Source organism: Salvia splendens, chromosome 17 (genome assembly GCF_004379255.2).
Source record: "Salvia splendens isolate huo1 chromosome 17, SspV2, whole genome shotgun sequence".
Classification (NCBI taxonomy): Eukaryota; Viridiplantae; Streptophyta; class Magnoliopsida; order Lamiales; family Lamiaceae; genus Salvia; species Salvia splendens.
Window position 1 is genome coordinate 20,993,665 of NC_056048.1, and position 23,711 is coordinate 21,017,375.

The 23,711-nt window shown below is 39.8% G+C and overlaps 1 protein-coding gene across 1 annotated transcript; it reads right to left on the reverse strand.

Moving 5' to 3' along the window:
• Positions 1 to 15,435: 15,435 nt before the first annotated feature.
• LOC121774451 lies at positions 15,436 to 16,877 on the reverse strand. Its single transcript, XM_042171324.1, has 4 exons — positions 16,622 to 16,877; positions 16,389 to 16,576; positions 15,835 to 16,278; positions 15,436 to 15,678 (listed from the first exon to the last, which is right to left on the reverse strand). Exons 1-4 carry the CDS (start codon positions 16,875 to 16,877, stop codon positions 15,436 to 15,438), a joined length of 1,131 nt encoding a protein of 376 aa, XP_042027258.1.
• Between the last annotated feature and the right edge of the window lie 6,834 nt (positions 16,878 to 23,711).

Sequence of the window (23,711 nt, forward strand, 5' to 3'; positions counted from 1 at the left end):
ATAGTTTTTAGGGAAAACAATGAAAACATAAAGACTAAAGCTAATAAACCCAAAGGTTGAATCCTTATAGTCTAGATCTTCTCTTGATTCCTTATTCCTTGCACTTTGATGATCAAAGAAGAACTCTAAAAATTATGCTTTAGAATTATGTAGCAGAAAGAAGATGCTTGTTGAAGAGGTTTGAGAGGGTATTTTATAGCTGAAAAATCGTTCCTAATCAGTTAAGGAAAAAGGTAGCCAAGTATGGTAAATCTTGGGGGGAAAGTAGGTCAAATCTGTGCGCCGCGTTTTCCCAGCGGACAGCTGCACCTTGGCCAGCGGTAACTGCGCGTTGATCCGTAGCCTTTGCCTCTTGAACAGCGGTCGCTGCACTTGTTTCAGCGGTCGTTGGCAATAATCGCGTAGCTTCTGGATCGCTTGGAGCGGTCGCTGTGCACACCCTAGCGGTCGCTGGACGTGTTCCTCTTTCCAGCACAACTTTTCCGGAGCGGAACGCTACTGGCTCAGCGGTTGGTGGCTGCCAGCAGTCGCTGGCTGTGTTGCAGCGGACCGCTTGGCGTCTCGAAAGCTCCAGATTTCCAACTTCAACTTTTAGCTATCTTTTTAGGCTCAAATATGCACATTTCTCACAAACACGTCAAAATACCAAAATAGATAAAATATGCAATTAAAGGACATGTAGTGCAACTTTGATTATTAGGATTGGTATACTGAAAAGCATATTTCGAGCATGTTGCACGGATAGAATTGCTTGTATACAATAAAATCTACAATCCACTTTTAACCCAAGACGAGAAGAAGTAATTTTATCGCATTAGCGTTTGCTTGTGCTTTTATAAGATGTTTCTCAAACATTTTAATGCATAAGAAACAAACAAGTCTAATTCTTCTGCATAGTAGACTGGTCGTGAGCGATGTTCACAGAAGGTGACACACTCGGTTCTTTGTAAAAGAGAAATAGAATTTCACAACCTAGATAGGCTTTGGCTACCTATCGTGAAACGTTGCAGTATCAGTCCGCATGTTTCCTTACCTTAGGAAATAAACGACACTGGTGTGGTATAGCACTGAAGGATCTAACAGTTGAGATAAGTCTTTCTTGCTATTTACTAAAAGACGAGGTCTCGGTGATTGTTATTTCTTAATCATTGTTGACATAACTGAAAGCTTGTTTAGAAACCGTGTGTGCTTTTATGCTTGGTCCAGCCTCTCAAACCTAGAGAATCCGCTAGATCACTTGGTCTAGGAATTCAGAGGATCTTGGGAGTCTCGGTCGTCGGACACACAATTTCCACATTCAAAATCCTCAACCCTCTATACTATGAATTTGTACAGGGAAGTAGGGATCGATCCCACGAAGACGGATGCGTAAGAAGGCATTTAAGAGACTCTGGAAAGTGGGTTGGCTGCTGCCACACAATTTTGGGTTGAGAAAATTATAACTAGGCTGGGGAATGAAAATTGGCTGACACTAGACCTAGGAAACAGAGAACATCATGCAAACATGAAACATCGTCACGACTTCAATAACTCAAACGAACTTCCTCGACCTAGTAAACAACTTCCTAACCTAGCTAAACATAGATCAAACGAGCAGTGGGGACCATTTCCGAAAACAGTAAAGTACCGATGAAAAGCTGCAAATAACTAATTCTGAAATTAACAAACAACTATCTGCATCTTATCACCTGATTCAAGCTCGAACATGGAGAAAACAGAGTAACAATAGATTCAAACAGAACAACAAAATTCGGACGTCTGAAACTGGTGATTAATCGGAAATCGAACAGATCTACATCTACTAGACTAAGTAAACAGAAACACAGAAACAAGCCATCAGATTCATGCACAATCAACCAACTCTGCTTCAGATCCACACGTCGGATGCTTAATCCACTCCGGATCCAAGCAATCTCAATCCAACTACGATCAAATACAACTCCATGAACTCCGATTAAACAAATCCACTCTGATAAAAACAATCCAACCACGATTCAACTCCAATTCACCAGATCAAGTGCGAAAAGCATCTATTCAAGTAAACAACCTCAAACTCAGAATCTAACATAATCAAAACTCAACATCAACATCATCATTACAGAAAATAGAAAATCCATAGATAGATAAGCAAGTTTCAACAAATAACAAAAGCCGAGCTTCGAACAGCAAAGACTCGGTAGAAATCCGAACAGAAAACTAAAACGAAAGCAGATAAATTGTTTCTTCGCCCTACACGAGGATGGTGTTGCACAACAGCCAACAGAAAACGAACCCAAAACCCCTAGATTTCCGATTACCCCAAGTGTGTGTAGAAGTGTGTGAAAAAAAATGAGCTCCGAGCCAAAAGTCGTAAGTCCCCCTTGTATGTTGCATGCTCTCTCTTTTATAGACGTGGAGACGATCTTCTAGAAGTTTTCTCTTGAATTCTCCGTTCTGCCCTCCAGCTAATGATCTCCTCCGTCTGGCAATTCTTCTTCATTCTGCTCATTTTCTCGCCAATTTCCTTAGCCAGACGATTATCTTCCTTCCTTCCTGGACGTGGCGATTTCTTCTACACACCTGGCTTAAAAGATGTGTTAGACCCCGTAAATTAATGAATTTAACCCCATAACCGATGCATGAAATTAGCCTTATCAATAACGTTGAGCATACGATATTGATTATGCACTCCTTTGATTTATCAAATGGTGCGATTTTTTTGCAATCCAAGAATCCTGATATCTTGGGTAGTGGTGGTCAATGTCTAGAGGTGCTAGTATTGTTATTGCAATGAATCGTGTGTTGGGTGAGTCCAGTTTGATAATATCCTCAAGAGGTGTTCGAAAAAGGTTTTATTATTCAGAAACCCGGCTGGAATTAATTCCAGAATAATAAATAAATTTTGAACTAGACAGCTTTTGGAAAAAGATATTAATTAATTAAAGTCAAATAGCATACTTCAATTAATTAATGGATACTTATATCTGAAACACAGAAAATAATAAATTAAAGAGGTAAAGTCGGGATTGATCGTAATTTGGGATTGGACGGACAGTCAATATTATTTTACTGTAGTGGCTGATTATAATATTCTGTTGGACTTGTATTAAATTGAGGCTCAATTTAATTAGTAAAAGTCCAACAGGTTTGGCCTAAGTCCAACCTCCATGGATCTCTAATCTGGACAATCATAACTCTATATAAAAGGAGATTAGAAAGAAGATTAATTAATAATTAATCACAAAATTTCGTTCTCCTCATTAGAGAGTGAACGTGTTTTTCAGTTCTTTCCAGAACTGAAAATCTATCTTATTCTCTAATCAAGTCCTTTTGATCCTGACAAGATTTGCCCACCCAAAGGTTAGATTCTGAGTTTGGGATACAGATTAGAAGATTCGTGGTTGAGTACAAAGAATATCACGTGGAGAAGGCGCAACCAATCGTCGATTCTTCAGAGAATCTGTTCGGTAATTCTATTTCGTAGAATATCATGAATTAAGGTTTTAATTTCTTAAGCATGATTTATGTGAGTTTTTGTATGCAATTTTGTGTTTAATATGTGGTTAATTGATCCTATAATCGGTCAAATAGATCTATAGATCTGATTTATTTGTTTATGCATGACTTCCGCTGTGCAAGGGGCACCAAACCCCAACAACTTTGACACTCAAAACGAACCAAATAATGGCCTTAAAACTGTGCAAAATCCGAGCGTATCAGTAGCCATTATCGTGGGTTTGAGCAAGTAGGTTTGATAACTAGATTGCAGTACGTGAGTTTTGGGGAAAATTTTGATTCGCATGAATTTAATTTGATTATGTGTTTCTAAGGTGTAAGTATGAATTTTATGAAGTTTGAATTTTATGAAGTTTGAATTTTGATTGAAAAATGATTTTGAAAATTTTTGTAGAATATGAAAATTTTCGGAAGTAGAAGTATGAAATGGGCATTTTCATTCGAAAGGTCCGACGTGTGGTAATATACGAAATCTAGAAATAAAACTAATCGTACCTAATAATAATATAGTAGCTACTGAAACGGATCATGTTGAACATCCTACTTAAATAGATGTTGCTGGACATCTACTCGAATGGATCTTCTTCGACATCTTCCACCCATTGTTCCCATTCCTTTGCCCATTCGAATGGGTGTTGATTGTTCGACTTCGCTGTAATAGTTGAGCTTAAGATAAGTGGGACATTGGCGACAGTTTCTGAGACCTGTGTTGAGAAACAAAATTCAGTTTGGGATGGTGACGGCTTCGTTTCGTTTGCATTTTGGGTTGCTTTAATCTTGCAAAGATTCTTCTCAACTTTTCCTTAGAAAAATTTCCACCAACGTCTAGGTTTGGATTTTTGCTTTTTTCCATTTTTTTGTATTTAGGCGTATGTATTTTGGTTGTGCAGGTATTTACATTGGTTGATAATATATCATTAAATGAGTTAGTTGGAAGTTGAAGTTGGAAGTTGGAAGATGAATGATTTCAATGCGTCTTAAAGACCGATACATTCGTGTTGTATAGGAAATAATATCAGATGTAGTATACGAAAATAATATCATATTGGCTATTGATCGAAATATCACATGTCATACGAAACTAATATCATATTTGCAATAATATCAGTTTTAGTAGAAGGTTTAAGTACTTACAGGGTACTCCTAATAAATGCATACCAAAAGGGATTGGCTACGGATACTACATATCACATTTAATTCAGAAAATAATATCATATTGTGTACTAATAGTAATATCAGAAGATGGCAAAAACTACTACACAAAATAATATCATACTTCATGCAAATAGTAATCTGAGCCATAGGGGATGCCACAAAATAATATCAGTTTTAGCAGAAGAAGGTTTAAGTACATATGGGGTACTCCTAAGTTATGTATGCAATCCTACACATAACAAAATCATCATCAGTCTGCACATCCTTTTACTAGTCCATGGGCAAAACCAAACAAAAAGGAGTTGCAACCCAAATAGTAAATGCTAGAAACGAAGACTGTATGTGATTTATAACAAAAAATCATTAAGTTTCAAGATTTGCAATGTCATTCACAAAAATTACAGTTTCATATAGACGGCCAATTCAATCCGTTGTCTTGCGACGACCACATCTCTGAGCTTTCCGAACATGGGTTGACGACGAAGTAGCACGGCTCGGCCCAGCAGTTGACTCCGTAGTAGGGCGAGGAGTTCGATCCCTCTGCGCGTCTGGCTCCTAACTCCCATGAGCACTTGCTTGACTACGTTGGCTGTTGGGTACTGAAGGGTCGTTCTGAGAAGTCCGCCTATTATGCCCAATTTGTCTACACCGACCGCATCAGAGCACTGCGGTTCGCTGTAGCGATTCAACTCCATTCTCATGAAGACGTACCTGTCAGCAAATCAAACTTGCATTCGTAGTCAATGTCGAACACCACATATGTGATACATATAATCTGAAAAGGATGTGTTACCTGAGGCTGTTCTCTCCTCAGTTTCCTTGGGTGCCCACGTTGCATTTTTGTGTTTGGAGGGTCCAGCTCAAAACCAACCTCGGAAGACCTAGACCAGTTTTTCATACCATTGATAGGGTACAAGACATGTGAAGCGTGGTGTGTGTCGGTGATCATTGCTGCTATGTAAAAGTAAACTCTCAGGTCCAGAGGATTCACTAGAGCACAGGGTCTAGGAGATCATGAACTCTCAGAATTCAGTCGTTGTCACAACAATCCAGCTTCAAAACCTCAACCCTCTATACTATTGGCTAGTATAGGGAAGTCGGGATCGAATCCACAAGGACAGAAGGGTTTGGAATGCATTAAGAGAACTTTTGAGGGTTTGGCTGCTGCCACGCAACGAGATGGTTGAGTTTTAACTGCTAGACCTGGGACATTAAAACTAATCTATTCTATCTACTAGATCCAGAGAACTGAAAGTACTTCAAATGTAATTGCAATCATGATTTGAAATTGAAAATTAACTTTAGATCATTCGCCGAATTTATTGGGTCAAGCAAAATAAGTTTCCTAAAACAGCTAGACAACAGAGCATAAGAAAAGTAACAGAACATATTTCCCTAAATAGCTATTGACAAGAATGCTGCAACTAACAAACTAAAGCGGATCTGATTCTAACTCTCGATTACCTTCATCTTCTTCATCAAACAAACATGAACTGGAACAAAACAGAGCGTAGAACAGAGCACACTTCAAATCGAACGTTAAACATGGCGATTAAGCTAAATATCACCAGATCTAATCTACCAGGACAAGCAAATCAACAATAACAGAAAATTCCATGCAGATCCAAAAGTACCTACTCAGATTTAAACATTAATAATGAAATCTACTCTAGATCTAACGATTCAACTCCAACAAACCAGATCCATAACCTCCAACTCCCGATTTAACTCCGAATCAAGCCAACAACCAACAAATCCACTAGATCTCTCCGATCTCAGCTTCAAACGACTGTTCAATTGCGAAAAAGCATCTAAATCAGTAAATAAACAGTAAAGCATCAGAATCAGAGTGAAAACAGGAAATAGAAACTAGATTAAGCATCAACCTGCAGATGTAGCCTCAAAACAGTCGCCGAACTTCCGGCAAGGAAGTCGGCGAGAGAAAGTACGTGGGGAAAAGTAAAATTGTTTCTTCGCCCTTATCAGGATGGTCTTACACTTCCAAAACAACACCACACAACCTTGGATTTCCCATATGAAAACCAAATGCGTGTTGAGCTAAGAGTGAGAAATGAAGAGTGAGCCGAAACACCTAACGAATTTTGTATCTAACTGATAAGGCTCATTTCATGCATCGGTTTAGGGGTAAAATTTACGCTACTTGATCGGTTTTATCAAGTGGCAACGAGATCGACCCCGAACTTACCGCTTTACTGTTAAAGTAGTGAGAGATTGGGAGTTTATAAATTACATTGGTGGCGTGCGAAAGATAGATCAACTTGATCAAGTGGCAACGACATTTTCTAACTGATTCATCCGGTTCAGTTATCTCTTCCATATAAATTGAATAAAAAAAGAGAAAGTCGCAATCGCAAGACCGCCACTAACTCCCTCTCTTTCTTTCTTCTCTTCTTCTCCTATTTATAGTTGTGGCTCTTATCCCTAGGGTAACGATCTTCTTGATTTGACGTTTCTGCCCTTAAGGATTTCGCTACTTTTCTTCACTCTTTTGCTCCTTTCTTCTCTGCCCTGGTGATTTATACTTGTTCCTGGGCCTGGCAGATATTTCACGCACCTGGACTTATAAATATACGTTAGCATCATGGAAAACATAGAATTTAGATCCAAAACGGATGCATGAAACGAGCCTTATCAAACTGTTCACACTTAAACCATACTTGTCCTCAAGTATGAAAGACAAGAAAAAGAAATAAGGCAAGTTTCACTGCATGTTCCCCTTTTAACCGACCCTAAGAAAAGAAAACAAAAACAAACTCCTAGACCTAGATACAAAAAGTCTTTGACAACGAAAACAGTCACGAACAAACATACAGAAAACAACAAGACAAAGAAAAAAACACAAAAATGCATAAATTGGTATTTTTTTTCCTAGCAGCCATCCCCACAAGTTTAAGGTCAATCCAAGTATCCTACGGCCTCAGATTCTTCCTCATCCCTTCGTCTATCTAGTCAAGCTGTCAGTTTGTCAAGATAGCCTTAGTTTTCACCATCTGTTGGATTCACTCGATCGCTCATTCCTCACCAGGGATGTTAGGATTATTCACTCTTTATTTTGCCCTGCCATTGATACCTTAAGATCGGATGTCACAGATTAGTTCCTTAAGGTCTTTCATTGGGTTATAATGGGGCTAAGGGGTTACAGTGTATATCGGTGAGAATCCTAGGGTTCTAAGTTCAAAAGGTATAAGTAAAACATGATACAGACATGTGAACTTAGGGGCAAAACTTGGTAACAACCTCCCGTATATGATTTTATCTTTCCCAGTATTTTGGAGATGTTCCCTGGCTAATTGGACTTATTTTCCCTACTTTATTTTCACTGGGCCATATAATTTTTATTTTCTTGGATCAGGTTACAACTGTTCCTGCCCATTTTATTTTCTAACTTTTTCTTTTCCTGGGCCTGATGATATGTATATATATATTTTTTCTGCCCATATTTCAACCAATTTTCCTTGGGTCAAGTTACAATTTTTTTCTTGCCCGTCTATTTCTCTAACTTTTTCATAACTTCCCTTGTTTCTCAATCTATTTTCTACTCCTACCATCGAGCTATTCCATCCATGCCCCCTTGTTCACATGGCATGAAGGCTTAGAGGTTCCAAAGAAAATTGGCCACAATCGAGTACCGACCCAAAGAGTTCACTAAGGGGTGTCTTTCCAATGAGGCAGGTTCAACAAGTTCGAAAGAATTGAGCTCAAATGGTTATCCCTAATGCCTTTAGTCCTCACTACCCGTGTCACTTTTCTTTTAGCATCAATGGCAGCCACTCTATTGTTTTCAATGTGTTTAGTAGAAAGTGTTCTACTCTAGGCCTATAACTCACTTTTAAGAGGGCTTCACAGTTAGTCTCAAATTAAGACATTTTCTATCGTTCTCACTTCATCCAACTGACTTTGATTTATTAAGGGAAAATGATTCACAAATTGGCATGTATTCTCTTTTCAATTACTCTCCCTAAGCGGATTTTGCTATTTATTTAACTAGTTATGCATAAACACAGAACCTAAAAAAAAACTTTCTACTGACTTTTAGACCTAACAGAGTATTTACATAAAAACTTTCTACTTACCCTTAGACCTAACAGAGTATTTACATGCTTGACACTGACTGCACTAACTGACTCTCCCCCCTCCCACATCATTCATGCTTGTCCCCAAGCAATCCCAATGAGGTGGAAAACAGAGCAGTTAGTGGCGACAACAAAACAGAGAAAATAAACATAAGAAAAATACAAACTTCTCACACTTAGACCAAGAATTGGGCTAAGTGTAAGAAGGTAAGAACACAAAAAACATATACAAAACAACCTCCTCACACTTAGGCCAAGCCATGGACTAAGTGGGAAGAGTTACACAAGAAACACAGAAAACAATACATGCTAAGCACATAAACTCCTCACACTTAGGCCAAGCCATAGCCTAAGTGGGAGAAGATAGAAGAACAGTAAGAACCTAGCATGCATACTACTACACAAAACTAAAAGTAAAAACTAAAACTGAAGGTAAAATTTACTTGGTTTACTGGGGGGTAGATCAATTCTGACCCTGGTCCCCATGGGGACCAGGCTTCCGGGCTTTCATGGGGTGTGGTGGTGGTGCATCCTCCTTCCTGGCCGTTTGCTGAGTTGGCCTCGGGATTTCTTTCCTGACTTGAACATTGGTGGTTGTTGTTGTGGATTCTTTCCTCTTCTTTCCTGGTACGACTGCTTGGGAAGCTGAGACTGACTTCAGTGGGGAAACACTTGGGGGAAAGGGTCGGCTGGATCATGTGGGAGTGCATTGCTGGGGTGGAGAAGTCCTCTGCTGTACAAAGGTTACCATCCTCATCATCAAGGCCAGGGCCTCGGTCATCTTATCAGTGTGTGTTCCCAACGACTCCTTTAGGTCCAGGACGACAGAGGATAGAGTAGCCATCTCACTCTTAATTTCCCCTATCTCATTCCTCATGCTCCCTCTCTCTTTCTTCAATTCTAGCGTGGTTGCGTCCGTCCCCGGACTTCCCTCCGCTTTCACTAGTCCTTCAGCCTTACCTAGCTCGTAAAAGTAGACCTCGCCATCTACCGTATGCAAGAGCCCCTTATTGAAAAAGAAATCCACGTTGAACTGTTCAGGGGGATCGCACATCCCGAGGGTAGGGACAGACTTAGCCATCTTCATTGTCACATTCCGTTGCAGGTAAGGACCCAGTAGATGGCAGATATAGAGATGGCGAGACGTGTGGGTGGTCATCAGATGGCATGCTTGGGCTAGCCAATACCCAAGGTGAACCTTTACACCCATCAGCATGCACCAAGTGAAGTAGAGCTCAGGTGTAGTGAGGGTGGAGCTTACCTACCCGATAAAGTTGTAGCCAATAAAAATCTGGGCGAAGCGGAGAAGGTGGTTTGTGATGTGGACTCCCCTTGAGACGCTAGTCTTGAAGTGCCCTCCGCGTTTATGTGTGATAAGCTCCCAAGCCTGTTGTGTGTCGAACCCGAGAGTCTTCCTTGGGGGCCCGATCTGCCTCTTGTCCCAGCAGCCTCCTATATCTTCCTCCATGGTAAGCAGCGCCATTCTTAGAGACCATTCCCTTATACTCATCGTCGTCTCCTCGTTGAACAGGCGGAAGGAGATTGAGTCGTGCTAATGTCTGTGGAGGACTTGAACTTGAAAGAGGTGAAAAATTCCTTGGCCGGTGCAACCGACAGCTCCATTGTGCTATGATTTAGCAACCAGTCGAATCCAATGGCGCCTATGTAGGAGAGAAATTCTTCTTCTGACTCCATCTCTTGGAAGGACTCCGAATGGTAGCATTTTCCTAACTTGGCCAGCTTCCCTTTCGCCCCTCATTCTGTGTATGTCTGAACATTCTTGGGGTCACGGAAGCGGGCCATGTCTTCCAAAAGCTTTTTCGTGACCAGCACTTCTGTTCTTTCTTATACGGATTCTACAGGCTGGTTATCCTCTGCTTCCACCTCCTCAACGCTGTCTTCCTCTAAGCCTTCAGCTGTCTTGGTGAATGGCAATCGAATGGGCTCCTGGGTAGGTTCGTTAATCTCCGCTGTGGACGTAGCGTTCTTCGGTTTCTTAGTATTGGGCCTTGCAGTATGCTTCCCATTTTGCTTACGCTCAGTAGCGTAGCGCTCTTCCTCCGCTTCCCCTCGTCTGCTTCCTCCTCATCTACTGAGGAGTCAAATTTCAACTTTCTCGGCCCCGTGGCCGCTACTAGTTCCTCTACCTACCTACTTCGCCGGGTCATCCTTCTCACTGCTCGTTCATCCACTGGTGTCTCTTCGCTATCCGGCTCACTCTTGTCAACTGGTGCGTCTTCTTCCACAAAGTCACCTTCTCCCAGAGTCTCTCCCTCATCTTCGCTATCAGCCTCAACCTCTTCACTTTTTTCTTCCTCGTTACTCTCTTCAACACTTGCCGCAATATCACCTCCCTCATTTCCACTCTCATCCTGCTCTTCACCCTCTACCCGATCAACACCCTCTCCTTCTATTTCAGCTTTTTCTTCCTTGTCTCCTTCCACACCCGACTCTCCTCCTTCCTCTACCTCCTGATTACCTTTCCTCACATCATGTGTCAGATCTGGGGGAGCGGTAAGTGTCACTGCCTAGGTGTCGACGTGGACTGTTGAGGAAGAGAGCCCTGCAGCTAGGGTTTGAGATTCTGTCGATTTGTGGTTGATTCCATTGGCGGAAGGCACAAGATGGGTTGTGGATGGGTCGTGGGGAGTAGGCTGATGTGATGAAGTCGCAGGTGGGGTTAAGTCGGTCTCTTCTCCCCTGCATGCTTCCGCTAAGCGATCGTAGATTACACTTGCTTTTATGCCCCGGCCAAATTTTTGCAAAAAGTCAAGCATAATCTGCTCTTGATCAGGCCCTGTAGTGGCAACGGTAGATGCGGTAGGCGGGTCAGATGATATCATCGGCCCTGAGTGTGCCTGTATGGTTGGGGGTTTTGTATCTTTGGATTGGGACGAAGATAGCTTTCTTGAGGATGGGTTCAATGGTAGTTTCGCCGCGGCTCCACCGGTTTTGGATTTGGCAGGTTGGGGATTCTTTCTTCGTGCACTTTGCTTAGGCGGCTGAGACTCCATGGCATTGATGTCAGAAGTCTGAGACAAATGGTGGCGGCACCACCGAAAGCTTACACAAAGAAAGTTAGGAATTGTGAGGTTAGGATTTCGAAAATGAAAGTGTGAGTGTGAGAGGAATGATTGTGAGGGGAAAATTTTAATAAGGCGAGGGAAATTAAATTTGAGAAATAAAGAGAATAAGCAAGAAAATAAAAAGGAAAATAGGAAAAGGTAGGGGGACGATTGCATGGTAATGTAAACAACTGTACGCTTCCCTGCTGCAAGATTCGAATTTTGAATTTCAAATTTGAAAATTCCCTCCTTTTTTTTCATCAGCAAATTTCTCCTTCTCTTTTAACTGCCAAATTAAAGCATATCCTCTCATTCGCAACACTTAAAAAAAACTTAACTAAAAGAACGAAACACCGAACTTCCAGGTTAAAGAGAATTAAATCAGAAACATTTTGACGTCCAAATGACTTTCTAGGGTTTGTTCGGTATTTCAAAAATATTTTTGGGTTCAATTTTTTTCTTTGTTTGGATTTTTATAAGAAAACATAAAGAAAACATATTCACATTATTTACATAAATCCGTTTAAGTATTCTTGGGAAGATGGGTTCAGTATTCAAAATTTTCAAAACTCCATGCTCACCTACCTGACACAAGAATTCCCGAAGAATACCTAAACCTTCAGACCAATTAGGTGATAGTGGGGAGCATGCGCAGTGGAACTTCTTCCACCACATACAACTCTGAACTATCCCTAAACACCTTGATTCTATGACCATTAACTAGGAAAGGTATAGAGTTAGGAGTGCTTCCCTGAATTTCCACAGCTCCATTGGCACTGAGGCTCACGATTGTGTAGGGTCCGGTCCATTTTGACTTCACTTTCCCGGGCATCAACTTTAACCTTGACTGAAACAAGAGCACTTTCTGGCCAACCTGCAATTCCTTCACCCGGAGGTTCTTGTCGTGCCACAACTTAGTTTTCTCCTTGTACCACATCGCAGCATTGTATGACTCAAGCCTCAACTCCTCCAGTACTTGCAGTTGGAGCTTCCTTTCCTCTTCACAGGCCTAGGGCTTCATATTCATCTCTCTGACCGCCCAGTAAGCTTTGTGCTCTATCCCAACTGGAAGATGACACATCTTGCCGAACACGAGCCTATATGGTGACATTCCATTGGGGGTCTTGAACGCGGTTCGATAGGCCCAGAGTGAATCGTCCAACCTTTTGCTCCAATCCTCCTTGACGGGTTAACGGTCTTCTCCAGAATCCCTTTGATCTCTCTGTAAGAAATTTCTGCTTGTCCGTTGCTCTGTGGATGATACGGAGTAGAGAGTCGGTGATGTCCTCCGTATTTTTTCATAAGGGCTTCCATGGTTCGGTTGTAGAAATGCGTTCCTCGGTCGGAAATGACCGCCCTTGGCACCCCATATCTACTAAAAATATTCGCCTTGAGGAACCTTGTGACCTCCTTCGCCTCACATGTGGCAGTTGCATTAGCTTCTATCCATTTCGATACATAATCCACTGCTACCAGTATGTAGGAGTTACCGTAGGAAGACGAGAATGGTCCCATGAAGTCCATTCCCCAGACATCGAACACCTCGCAGACAATTACTGGAATCTGGGGCATCTCATCACGAGTGGAAATTCCCCCGGTCTGCTGGCATCAGTTACAACTCTGGCAGTACTCATAAGCATCTTTGTTCAATGTTGGCCAATAGAATAAGCTATCTAGAACCTTCCGAGCAGTCTTCCTCGGACCAAAATATCCACTGCATGCTAATGCATGGCAGTGGTCCAGTACGTCTCTTTGTTACCATTCTGGAATGCATCTCCTAATTACTTGGTCGGATCCCATTCTCAACAGATACGGATCGTCCCAGAAGTAGTACTTGGCCTCGCTTTTGATTTTCATCCTTTGGGCCCGGGAAATCTCTGGGGTACTGGGCAGCTCTCCTGTGATTAAGTAGTTTGCTAAGTCCGCAAACCATGGCTCCGTATTGAGCCGATATTCCCCTTTGTCTGCAACTCCTGGCCCAGTTACTGCCATTACTTTATCCCATTGGATAGGATGCGAGGTTTCCCCTGTATAGCACAGATGCTCCTCCGGAAATGCATCCGGTATCGCTTCATTTGTGTCTCCTTGAAAAATCCTGCTTAGATAGTCAGCTACCTTGTTCTCGGTCCCCTTCTTGTCTTTTACTTCCCAGTCGAACTCTTGAAGTAATAACACCCATCGGATCAGTCTTGGTTTGGACTCCTTTGCAAGTAGATACTTTATTGTTGCGTGATCAGTGAATACTGTTACCCTTGACCCAAGTAAGTACGGTCAGAACTTCTCAAAGGAGTACATGACAACTAGCATCTCTATTTCCGTGGTGTCATAATTTTTCTGGGCTTGATTTAGGGTCTTCGATGCATAGAAAATCACATAGCTCTTCCCTTCAATTCTTTGACCTAAGACTGCTCCGACCGCGTAATCACTAGCATCACACGTTACCTCAAAGGGGTAATTCCAGTCTGGAGCTCTGATAATAGGGGCTGATACAAGCCTTTCTTTTAGAAGTTGGAAGGCCCCTTGACATGCCTCGTCAAAGTTGAAGTCTATGTCATTCTGCAGGAGGCGGGTCAGTGGCTGTGCGATCTTTGCAAAATCCTTGATGAACCTTCGGTAGAATCCTGCGTGGCCTAGAAATCCCCTGATTTCCTTCTGATTTGTAGGATACGGAAGCCTTGAGATTACGTATACCTTTGCCTTATCCACCTGAATACCCTTTTCCGAGACAATGTGGCCCAGAGCAATTCCCTCCTGTACCATAAAACGACACTTCTCAAAATTCAGTAACAAAATTTTCTCTCTGCACCTTTGTAATACAAGATCCAAGTTGGCGAGGCTGGTCTCGAAGGAATTCCCATAGACCGTGAAGTCATCCATAAAAATTTTGATACATTCCTCCAACAGGTCTGAGAAAATACTCATCATGCACCTCTGAAAAGTGTCTGGCGCATTACATAAACCAAATGGCATCCTTCTATATGTATACGTCCCAAATGGGCACGTGAAAGTTGTCTTCTCCTGATCTTCCGGATTGACGTAAATCTGGAAGTATCCACTGTATCCGTCCAGAAAACAGAAAAACTTCTTGCCTGCTAACCTTTCCAACATTTGGTCTATAAATGGCAACGGAAAATGGTCCTTCCGTGTGGCCTCTTTCAACTTCCGGTAGTCGATGTACATCCGCCAACCGGTTACTAATCTTGTCGGTACCAACTCATTTTTCTCATTTGTCACCACTTAGATTCCTGACTTCTTCGGTACCATATGGACTGGGCTCACCCATTTACTATCTGGGATCGAGTAGATGATTCCTAATGACAGTAGTTTCAACACTTCTTTCAAGACTTCTTCCCTCATATTCAGGTTCAACTTCCTCTGTGGATCTCGGTGGGGTTTCGCTCCTTCCTCCAAGCGGATATGGTGCATGCAGAGTACAGGACTAATTCCCACCAGGTCTGACAGAGTCCATCCTATGGACTTCTTGTTCCTCCTGAGGACTTCCAGTAATTCCGGTTCTTGCTCCTCGGTCAGATTGCTGTTAACGATCACCGGGAACATCTCGTTCTCCTCCAAATAAGCATACCTTAGGCCTGGGGGCAATGTCTTCAGTTCCTTCCTTGTTGAACTTATCTCCTGAGGTAATTGATCTTTTTCGTCTCCTTGGTGAGCAATCCTTCGGGTTTAGGCAAATTTTCTACACTGGTTGCGTGGGCTGATCTCTTAGACCTGGCAGATTCAGGACTCTTACAGAATTCCAGAATTGCTTCTACTAACTCTTCATCTGTCTTTCTCAGTGTGTTTATTGCCTCGCACCAATTGGCCACCTCCTTGTCAATGGAGTGACTCAACTCCGAATTTTCCACCTGTTCCTGCATCAATTATGTCTCAAGAAATTCTTGGACCAGGGGGTTAATTACATCTACAACATGCATATTTTCTATATCCAGTGGTTTTTTCATGGCTTCATCGATGTTAAAAGTAAACTTCTCTCCATGATAATCTAAGCAAATAGTTCCATCAAAAACATCAATGATTGTCTTAGCGATGCGTAAAAATGGCCTTCTTAAAAGCACTCCGCTAGACTCAGCAGACTGGTACTCGCTTATCTTAATAACATGGAAATCAACGGGGTATAGAAAATCATGCACCATGACTATTACATTCTCGAACACGCCCTCGGGACTGATGCACGACCAATCAGCTAATTGAATTACCACTTTCGTATCAACCATTCTTACTCCTTCTAGTTTCTTATAGAGGGAAAGCGGTAAAACATTTATTGATGCACCTAGGTCGCACATAGCATGCTCGACTTTAATGTTCCCAATTGAAATGGGGAAAGTGAACATACCTGGGTCAGTACGCTTGGAGGGCATTCTTCTCTTCTGAATCACTACCGACACAATTTCTCCAATCACTATTTTGCCGCTGGGTATGGTCTTCCCGATGATAAACTCTTTGATAACTTGCTAAAGATGGGCAACTTTAGAGCTTGGAGAAACGGCAGGTTAATTTCCATGAAGTCCGCTGGATCCTCCATTTTCTTCTTCAGCCCCCCTCTGTAAGGAAAGGGTTTTACTTGCTTCTCCTTGTGGCTGATATCTTCCTCAGAAGACTCTCCTGTCTCTTTCCTGATTTCTTCTATCTCAACCTCAACTCCTGGGCCTGAGAAGTGCTGGTCAGCTTCTTGGGTTATTGGTTTTTCACTGTTTTTGCTCTTGTCATCATCCACTGTTTTGACTTCCCATGTTTCGGCTTCCCTTGTTTCTAGTGGGGTTGGAGTGGACCATTCTTCCTTCTACATTTTCGGACCTTCATACCCTCGTCCAGATCTGAGGGTGATTTGACTGATGTTCGCCCTATCCAGTGGCTTAACTGAGGCAGGGATCCTTCCTTCGTTTTCGCGCATCTCACTCAAAGAAGTCGCGATTTGGGAGAGCTGCTTTGCTAGCATGTCCATGGCTGCCTTTTGTTCAACTTGAGCGTCTTGCAGCCTATGCACCACGTCATTGTTGGACTGCATGTTGTTCTGAATGTGTTGTTGCGAGCTAACCAAATCGTTCACCATATCGTCTAGGTTCTTCGGCTGCCTGGAGTTCTGCTGACTAGTGTTTGGTCCTTGCGGATGGTTCGGACCATGTCCTTAGTTCTGACGGAAGTTTCCTTGTCCTCCAGAATTGTTGTTGTACTGATGGCTCGGCCCTTGATATCCTTGGTAGTTGGAATGGGAGCTTTGGTTATTGCTTTGGTAGTTTCTCTGGTGTGGTGGCACGTAGGAGTTGGCTGGGATATTCTGATTCCTATTTACCCAATTAGATTGGTAGCCTTACTGCCGACTGCCCCAATTGTTCCCCTCTTGATTTCTGGCCACCCAGTTCGGTTGTCGCTCCCGAGGGTTTGAATAGTTGGAGTTCTGTTGTTGGGGTGGCAGATTTGGGTCCTTGTCGGACCATCTGAAGTTTGGGTGATCCCTCCAGGGGGCATCCATTTGCTTGCATGGGTTCCAACTTCCATTCGGGTTCCAGCTTCCCATTGCGTTCGCCTGAGCTTGGATTTCTTCATCGCCTTGTTAACCACAACATGGGTATCCCTCCTCTGGACCTGGTATTTGATTGATCTTCTCGGCTGGGTCTGGTGAATTGTTCTTCCCTAAGGCGATCAGAATTATGTTTTCCAGCTTATCCATCCTAGCGTCCATCTGATCTTCACTTTGCACGCTCACTGCTTCCACACTCGCCCTCTTAAGAATGGTGCGAGGAGAGTCATACGCCTTCTTAGCATCGATCAGCCTTCCTAAGATCTCTCTGGCTTCACTCACTCGTTTCTTTGTGAAATTCCCCCCGCTCGAAGAGTTTAGTAAATCCTTGGATTCTGGATTCGCCCCTTCATAGAAAATGTTGTAAACCTCTGCTTCGCACATCCGATTGTTGAGACATGAATCGAGCAATCTTGTCTCAAGGACTCTTCATAGTCCTGTCTGCACGCCAGAATCTCCTTCTTGATGGCATTGGTCTTGTTCGATGGAAAGAAATAATCCACGAATAGTAGCCTGAAGTCTGCCCATGAGCTGATGGAATTGGCAGGTAACTTCAGTATCCATGTGTTGGCCTCCCCCTTCAGCGCAAATGGGAGAGCTCGCAACCTATAATCCTCTTCTGTCGAGTTTGGGGGCCTCTTCTGGATACTGCAGAGCTTGCAGAACTCGTGTAGAAACACATAAGGGCATTCTATCTTTCGGCCGTAGAAGTGTGGCATTACGGCCAACACATTAGTCTTGATATTGATCAATCTTTGGGCTGGGGTAATCACTATGGCTTGGGCTTGCTCGCCGTTCAGATGGGCGTTCAACGAGCCGATCTCGGAATCGTTGTCTGGTTCAGCCTCCATTTTAACGGCTCCTTCTTCTTCTGAGCCTACAGTCGACTCGACTTCTTCCTTGATTGGTGGGGCTAGATCTTCGTGACTTTCCGAACTCAACTGGACTGGATCTTCTATTGTCAACCCAGATCGGGTAGTAACAGGGGAGACTGTTTTCTTGATCTGCCAACTCGCTTGAGCTTCTTTCCAACCAAATGAGCTATTCCAGTGTCCAGACCTTGTGCCTCTGCTCATAAACTGAAAAGAAAAGAGAGGAAAACAACAAATTAAAACTATATACACCAAAATCTCTAAATGCAAACACTAATAACGCCATCCATCCCCGGCAACAGCGCCATTTGAAGCGTGGTGTGTGTCGGTGGCTATGTAAAAGTAAACTCTCAGGTCCAGAGGATTTACTAGAGCACAAGGTCTAGGAGATCATGAACTCTCAGAATTCAGTCATTGTCACAACAATTCCGCTTCAAAACCTCAACCCTCTATACTATTGACTAGTATAGGGAAGTCGGGATCGAATCCACGAGGATGGAAGGGTTTGGAATGCATTAAGAGAACTTTGGAGGGTTCGGCTGCTGCCACGCAACGAGATGGGTGAGTTTTAACTGCTAGACCTCGGACATTAAAACTAATCTATTCTATCTACTAGATCCAGAGAACTGAAAGTACTTCAAATGTAATTGCAATCATGATTTGAAATTGAAAATTAACTTTAGATCATTCGCCAAATTTCTTGGGTCAAGCAAAATAAGTTTCCTAAAACAGCTAGACAATAGAGCATAAGAAAAAAGTAACAGAACAGATTTCCCTAAATAGCTACTGACAAGAAAGCTGCAACTAACAAACTAAAGCGGATCTGATTCTAACTGCCGATTACCTTCATCTTCTTCATCAAACAAACATGAACTGGAACAAAACAGAGCGTAGAACAGAGCATACTTCAAATCGAACGTTAAACAAGACGATTAAGCTAAATATCACCAGATCTAATCTACCAGGTCAAGCAAATCAACAATAATAAAAAAAATCCATGCAGATCCAAAAGTACGTACTCAGATTTAAACATTAAAAATGAAATCTACTCTAAATCTAACAAATTCAACTCCAACAAACCAGATCCATAACCTCCAACTCTCGATTTAACTCCGAATCATGCCAACAACCAACAAATCCACTAGATCTCTCCGATCTCAGCTTCAAACGAACGTTCAATTGTGAAAAGCATCCAAATCAGTAAATAAACAGTAAAGCATCAGAATCAGAGCGAAAATAGGAAATAGAAACTAGATTAAGCATCAAACTGCAGATGTAGCCTCAAAACAGTCATCGAACTTCCGGCAAGGAAGTCGGTGAGAGAAAGTACGTGCAGAAAAGTAAAATTGTTTCTTCGCCCTTATCAGGACGGTGTTACACTTCCAAAACAACACTACACTACCCCAGATTTCACATATGAAAACCAAATGCGTGTTGAGCTAAGAGTGAGAAATGAAGAGTGGGCCAAAACACCTAAGGAATTTTCTATATAACTTGCTCTCTTTATTTCTTCTCTTCTTCTCCTATTTATAGTTTTGGCTCCAATCCCTAAGGTAACGATCTTCTTGATTTGACGTTTCTGCCCATAAGGATTTCGCTACTTTTCTTCACTCTTTTGTTCATTTCTTCTATGCCCTGGTGATTTATACTTGTTCCTGGGTCTGGCAGATATTTCACGCACCTGGACTAATAAATATACGTTAGCATCATGGAAAACATAGAATTTAGATCCAAAACAGGTGCATGAAACGAGCCTTATCAATCAGAGGGTGTTTACACTTGAGTATGGATGCTGCAGCATGCACGCAAGGGATCCCACTGATTGGCCAAAGCCTACACGTGCATGTCCTATTGAGCATGTTCACCACAAACTGACCAGCATGCCCTGAGACGTGATATTCATTTTTCCCATTCCACAAGACTTCTCCAAGAAGTAGAGTTGGATGCCGTCTTATCAAGAAACTCTTTTATGACAGGTGGTACGGGGTAGTTGTAGTCAGTGGTGGACACAGAAAAAAATGTTGGCAGGGGCTTTACTGTATATTTCTTTCAGTTAATACTATACCCCTCGTCTATGATTTAAAGTCGCACTTTGATTCGGTGAAGGTTTTGATATATTTAAAGAAAAAAGGATAGAGAAGTTAGTAGAATGCAAGTCTCACTTTTATATACTCTTATTTATTTTATAATAGAATATGAGTGTAATGAGTCAATAGAAAGTGGAGTCTACTTACCAAAAATGAAAAAAAAACAAATATAGACATTATTTTGTGGATAGACCGAAATACTAACAAATATTAATAATATTTCATGGACAAAATGAATACACTATGTGAAAAAAATAAGATACTTCGTGATCATACAAAAAAGTCACAATTACAATGTTAAAATACATACTCCCTCCGACTTATTATTTATGGTAAAAGAGAAATAGAACTTTTATTTGTAGGATGAATTGAAGTGACAAAATATAACTATTATTGTGGGACGAATAGACTATAGAGTATTACACAGAACTAGTAAGCGCATTATCAAAAGAATAAAACATTTCAAATTATAGGAATTTTTATTTCCATGAAGTGACTAAAATTAAATTCTATGCGTTCGAAAACTGAAGAATTTGTTTATTATTAATAGTTCGAAAAATATCATTGTTAATATTCACAATTAGATTGTCATTTTTCACTTAGTTTCAATTATTTTATAAATAAGTCTTAATAGTTGAAAAAAATATTCTCGATAAAATTTGATAGGCTAATGAAAAAATTAAAAGTTTATTAACTTTTTAACTACTTTTCATAGTAATACATTATCAAAACCTAAGAGAAATTAAAATATTTAATAAAACGTTATCCACTTATTAACAAAATAAGGTTTAATTTATGTAAAATCGTTTCTTCGCTATAACATTATTAATTAACTAGTGTTACCACCCGTGCTATGCACGGGACAAAAGATTTTCAAAAATAATGAAGATATATATATAGTTTAATAGATTAAAATAAAGATATATTAAAAATAATATAAAAATATTTTTTTAAGAATATGAATTAATTAAAAATAATATTAATAATATTATAAACAATTAAAAACATTATAAACAACAACAAACAGACTATTGAATTATACAATTTTCTCTCAACCCACTATAATGAAACATTTCATATTAAGCATACTATTGAATTATACAATTTTAATATTTATTATAGGTATAGTAACATTAATAAAAAAACAAAAAAGAACATGCGTGAATTAAATAGAATAAGATATACAAATAAAGGAAGATGTATTCCTAAATACAATAAAAAAGAGAGAAAATTATTCCAATGAATAAATTCACTTCATCAAAATTAAATTCAATATATGATAATATTCATAAACATAATATTTTGAAAAGCAAAAAAAAGAAAAGAAATATAATTCAAAGTCATAAAAAACATTATCTTATCTAGTAGAAATAAATAAAGAATAATGCTATGCGGCCACATTATGGCCAGCCATAAATTAATTAAATAACAAAAAAATTGATTTTTTTTAAATTTTTGGTTTAATACTACTTAATTTTACTTTTATATCATATTCATTATATGTTGCTCAACATGTTAGTGTTGCTCTTTCGTAGTTTTTGCTCAACTTATTACTACTGTCATTTCTTGATTGTTGCTCAACGTATATACAGTAATTCGTGATATTAATGTGTTTTACGTAATGGAATTCAAAGATAAGTATCAACTCACAAGTCCATTCACACACATATAAGTTTATATCGGTAATTCTAATTTTTTTATACATGTAAATGGACTAAATTAACTCTTTATGGCCGACCACATTATGGCCATTTAGCATCACTCATAAATAAAATCCACTCAATTATAATTAATGAAAAAATTATACTAACGTGCTCCAACTTAACAAAGAGAAGACACCAAAGGTTATGTACGCGATTACACTATTAAATAATTTAATAAAATAAATTTATTATTATATTTTTAATGTAAAATAATTAACTTATCATTCTCAATTAATCAACTAAAATGAGAAAAAAAATATTACTGCCCCTCCGTCCCACTTTAGGAGTCCCGATTTACCATTTTTTGGTGTCACACTTTAGGAGTCTCAGTTAGAAAATTCCCTAAATGGTAATAGGCTCTACATTTCACTAACTTTTATCTATTCACATTTTATTATAAAACTAATATATATAGTAAGACCCACATTCCATCATCTTTTTTCACCAAGTTTACTTTATATTTCTTAAAACTCGTGCTAAACTCAAATGAGACTCTTAAAATGGGATGGAGAGAGTATTATACTTGAAAACCCTCCATTATGATAGTTGGCATGTTTCCCTCGGGAATAATGCCCGAGTCATGTAAGTAATTTATAAATTAAATTTTGAATTATAAAGTAAAAGTTATAATTTTGTATAAATATTACTCCCTCCATCCACGAAAAATAGGACACATTTGCCATTTTTTGTTGTCTACGAAAAATAGGGCACATTCAAAAAAAGTAAAGTTTTCAACAACTTCTCTCTTACTTTTTTATATTCTCTCTTACTAATAATATGGACCCCACATTCCACTAACACTACTTCTCTTTTACTTTTTTTCCTTCTCTCTTACGTTTTTCCCTTTTCTCTTACTTTACCAATTCTACATTAAAACCCTTGTCATTCACAAAGTGCCCTATTTTTCATAGACGGATGGAGTATAAATTTGTAACAGTTATACTAATTAATCCATCTGTCCTTGAAAAGTAAGAACTATTTCCTTTTAAGTCTGTTCCTGAAAAGTATGAACTTTTTAATTTTGAAAACTCATTTCTCTCTCTAACGAAGCAGGACCCATTCTCCACTAACAATAATTTATCAAGTTTTTTTTCCTATCTCTCTCTTACTTTTCCAGTTATGCATTAAAACTCGTGCCGAATCAAATGTTCATACTCTTTTGCTATGGAGGAGTATTCAATAAACATCATAAGTATATCATTATGAATATTATAATAAAATAAAATAATAAAAACTTTATAATAATCGTATTAAAGAATACTAAATTACATTTACAACTTAATAATTAATATCATACTACTACATACTTACTATCCTATGTGCATGTAAAAATCTAAAATGAAATTAACGGTAGAATCTGAAACAAAAGTTTTTTGGTGATGCAAAGCGTTAATTAGCATTAATATTGATGATAAATATATTTATGTACAATGAGTAACGTTTCGATTTTCAAAGGTATAATTATATTATAGCCTTTCTCCCTATTTAGTTTCCTACATCAGGTTCTAATATATAAAAGATTTTGTGAAAAATAATTGGAGGTGGAAGGTTTTCCAGAAAATTAACTATTGGAATACAAAACTTTAAACATTAAAATTAATACTTGGTTTTATTCAGATCTTTCATAATTAATTAAATTTTAAGCCCTATCTTCTAGCACACATTAATGGCATTATTATTTTATACATCTTTCAACTTCTTCTC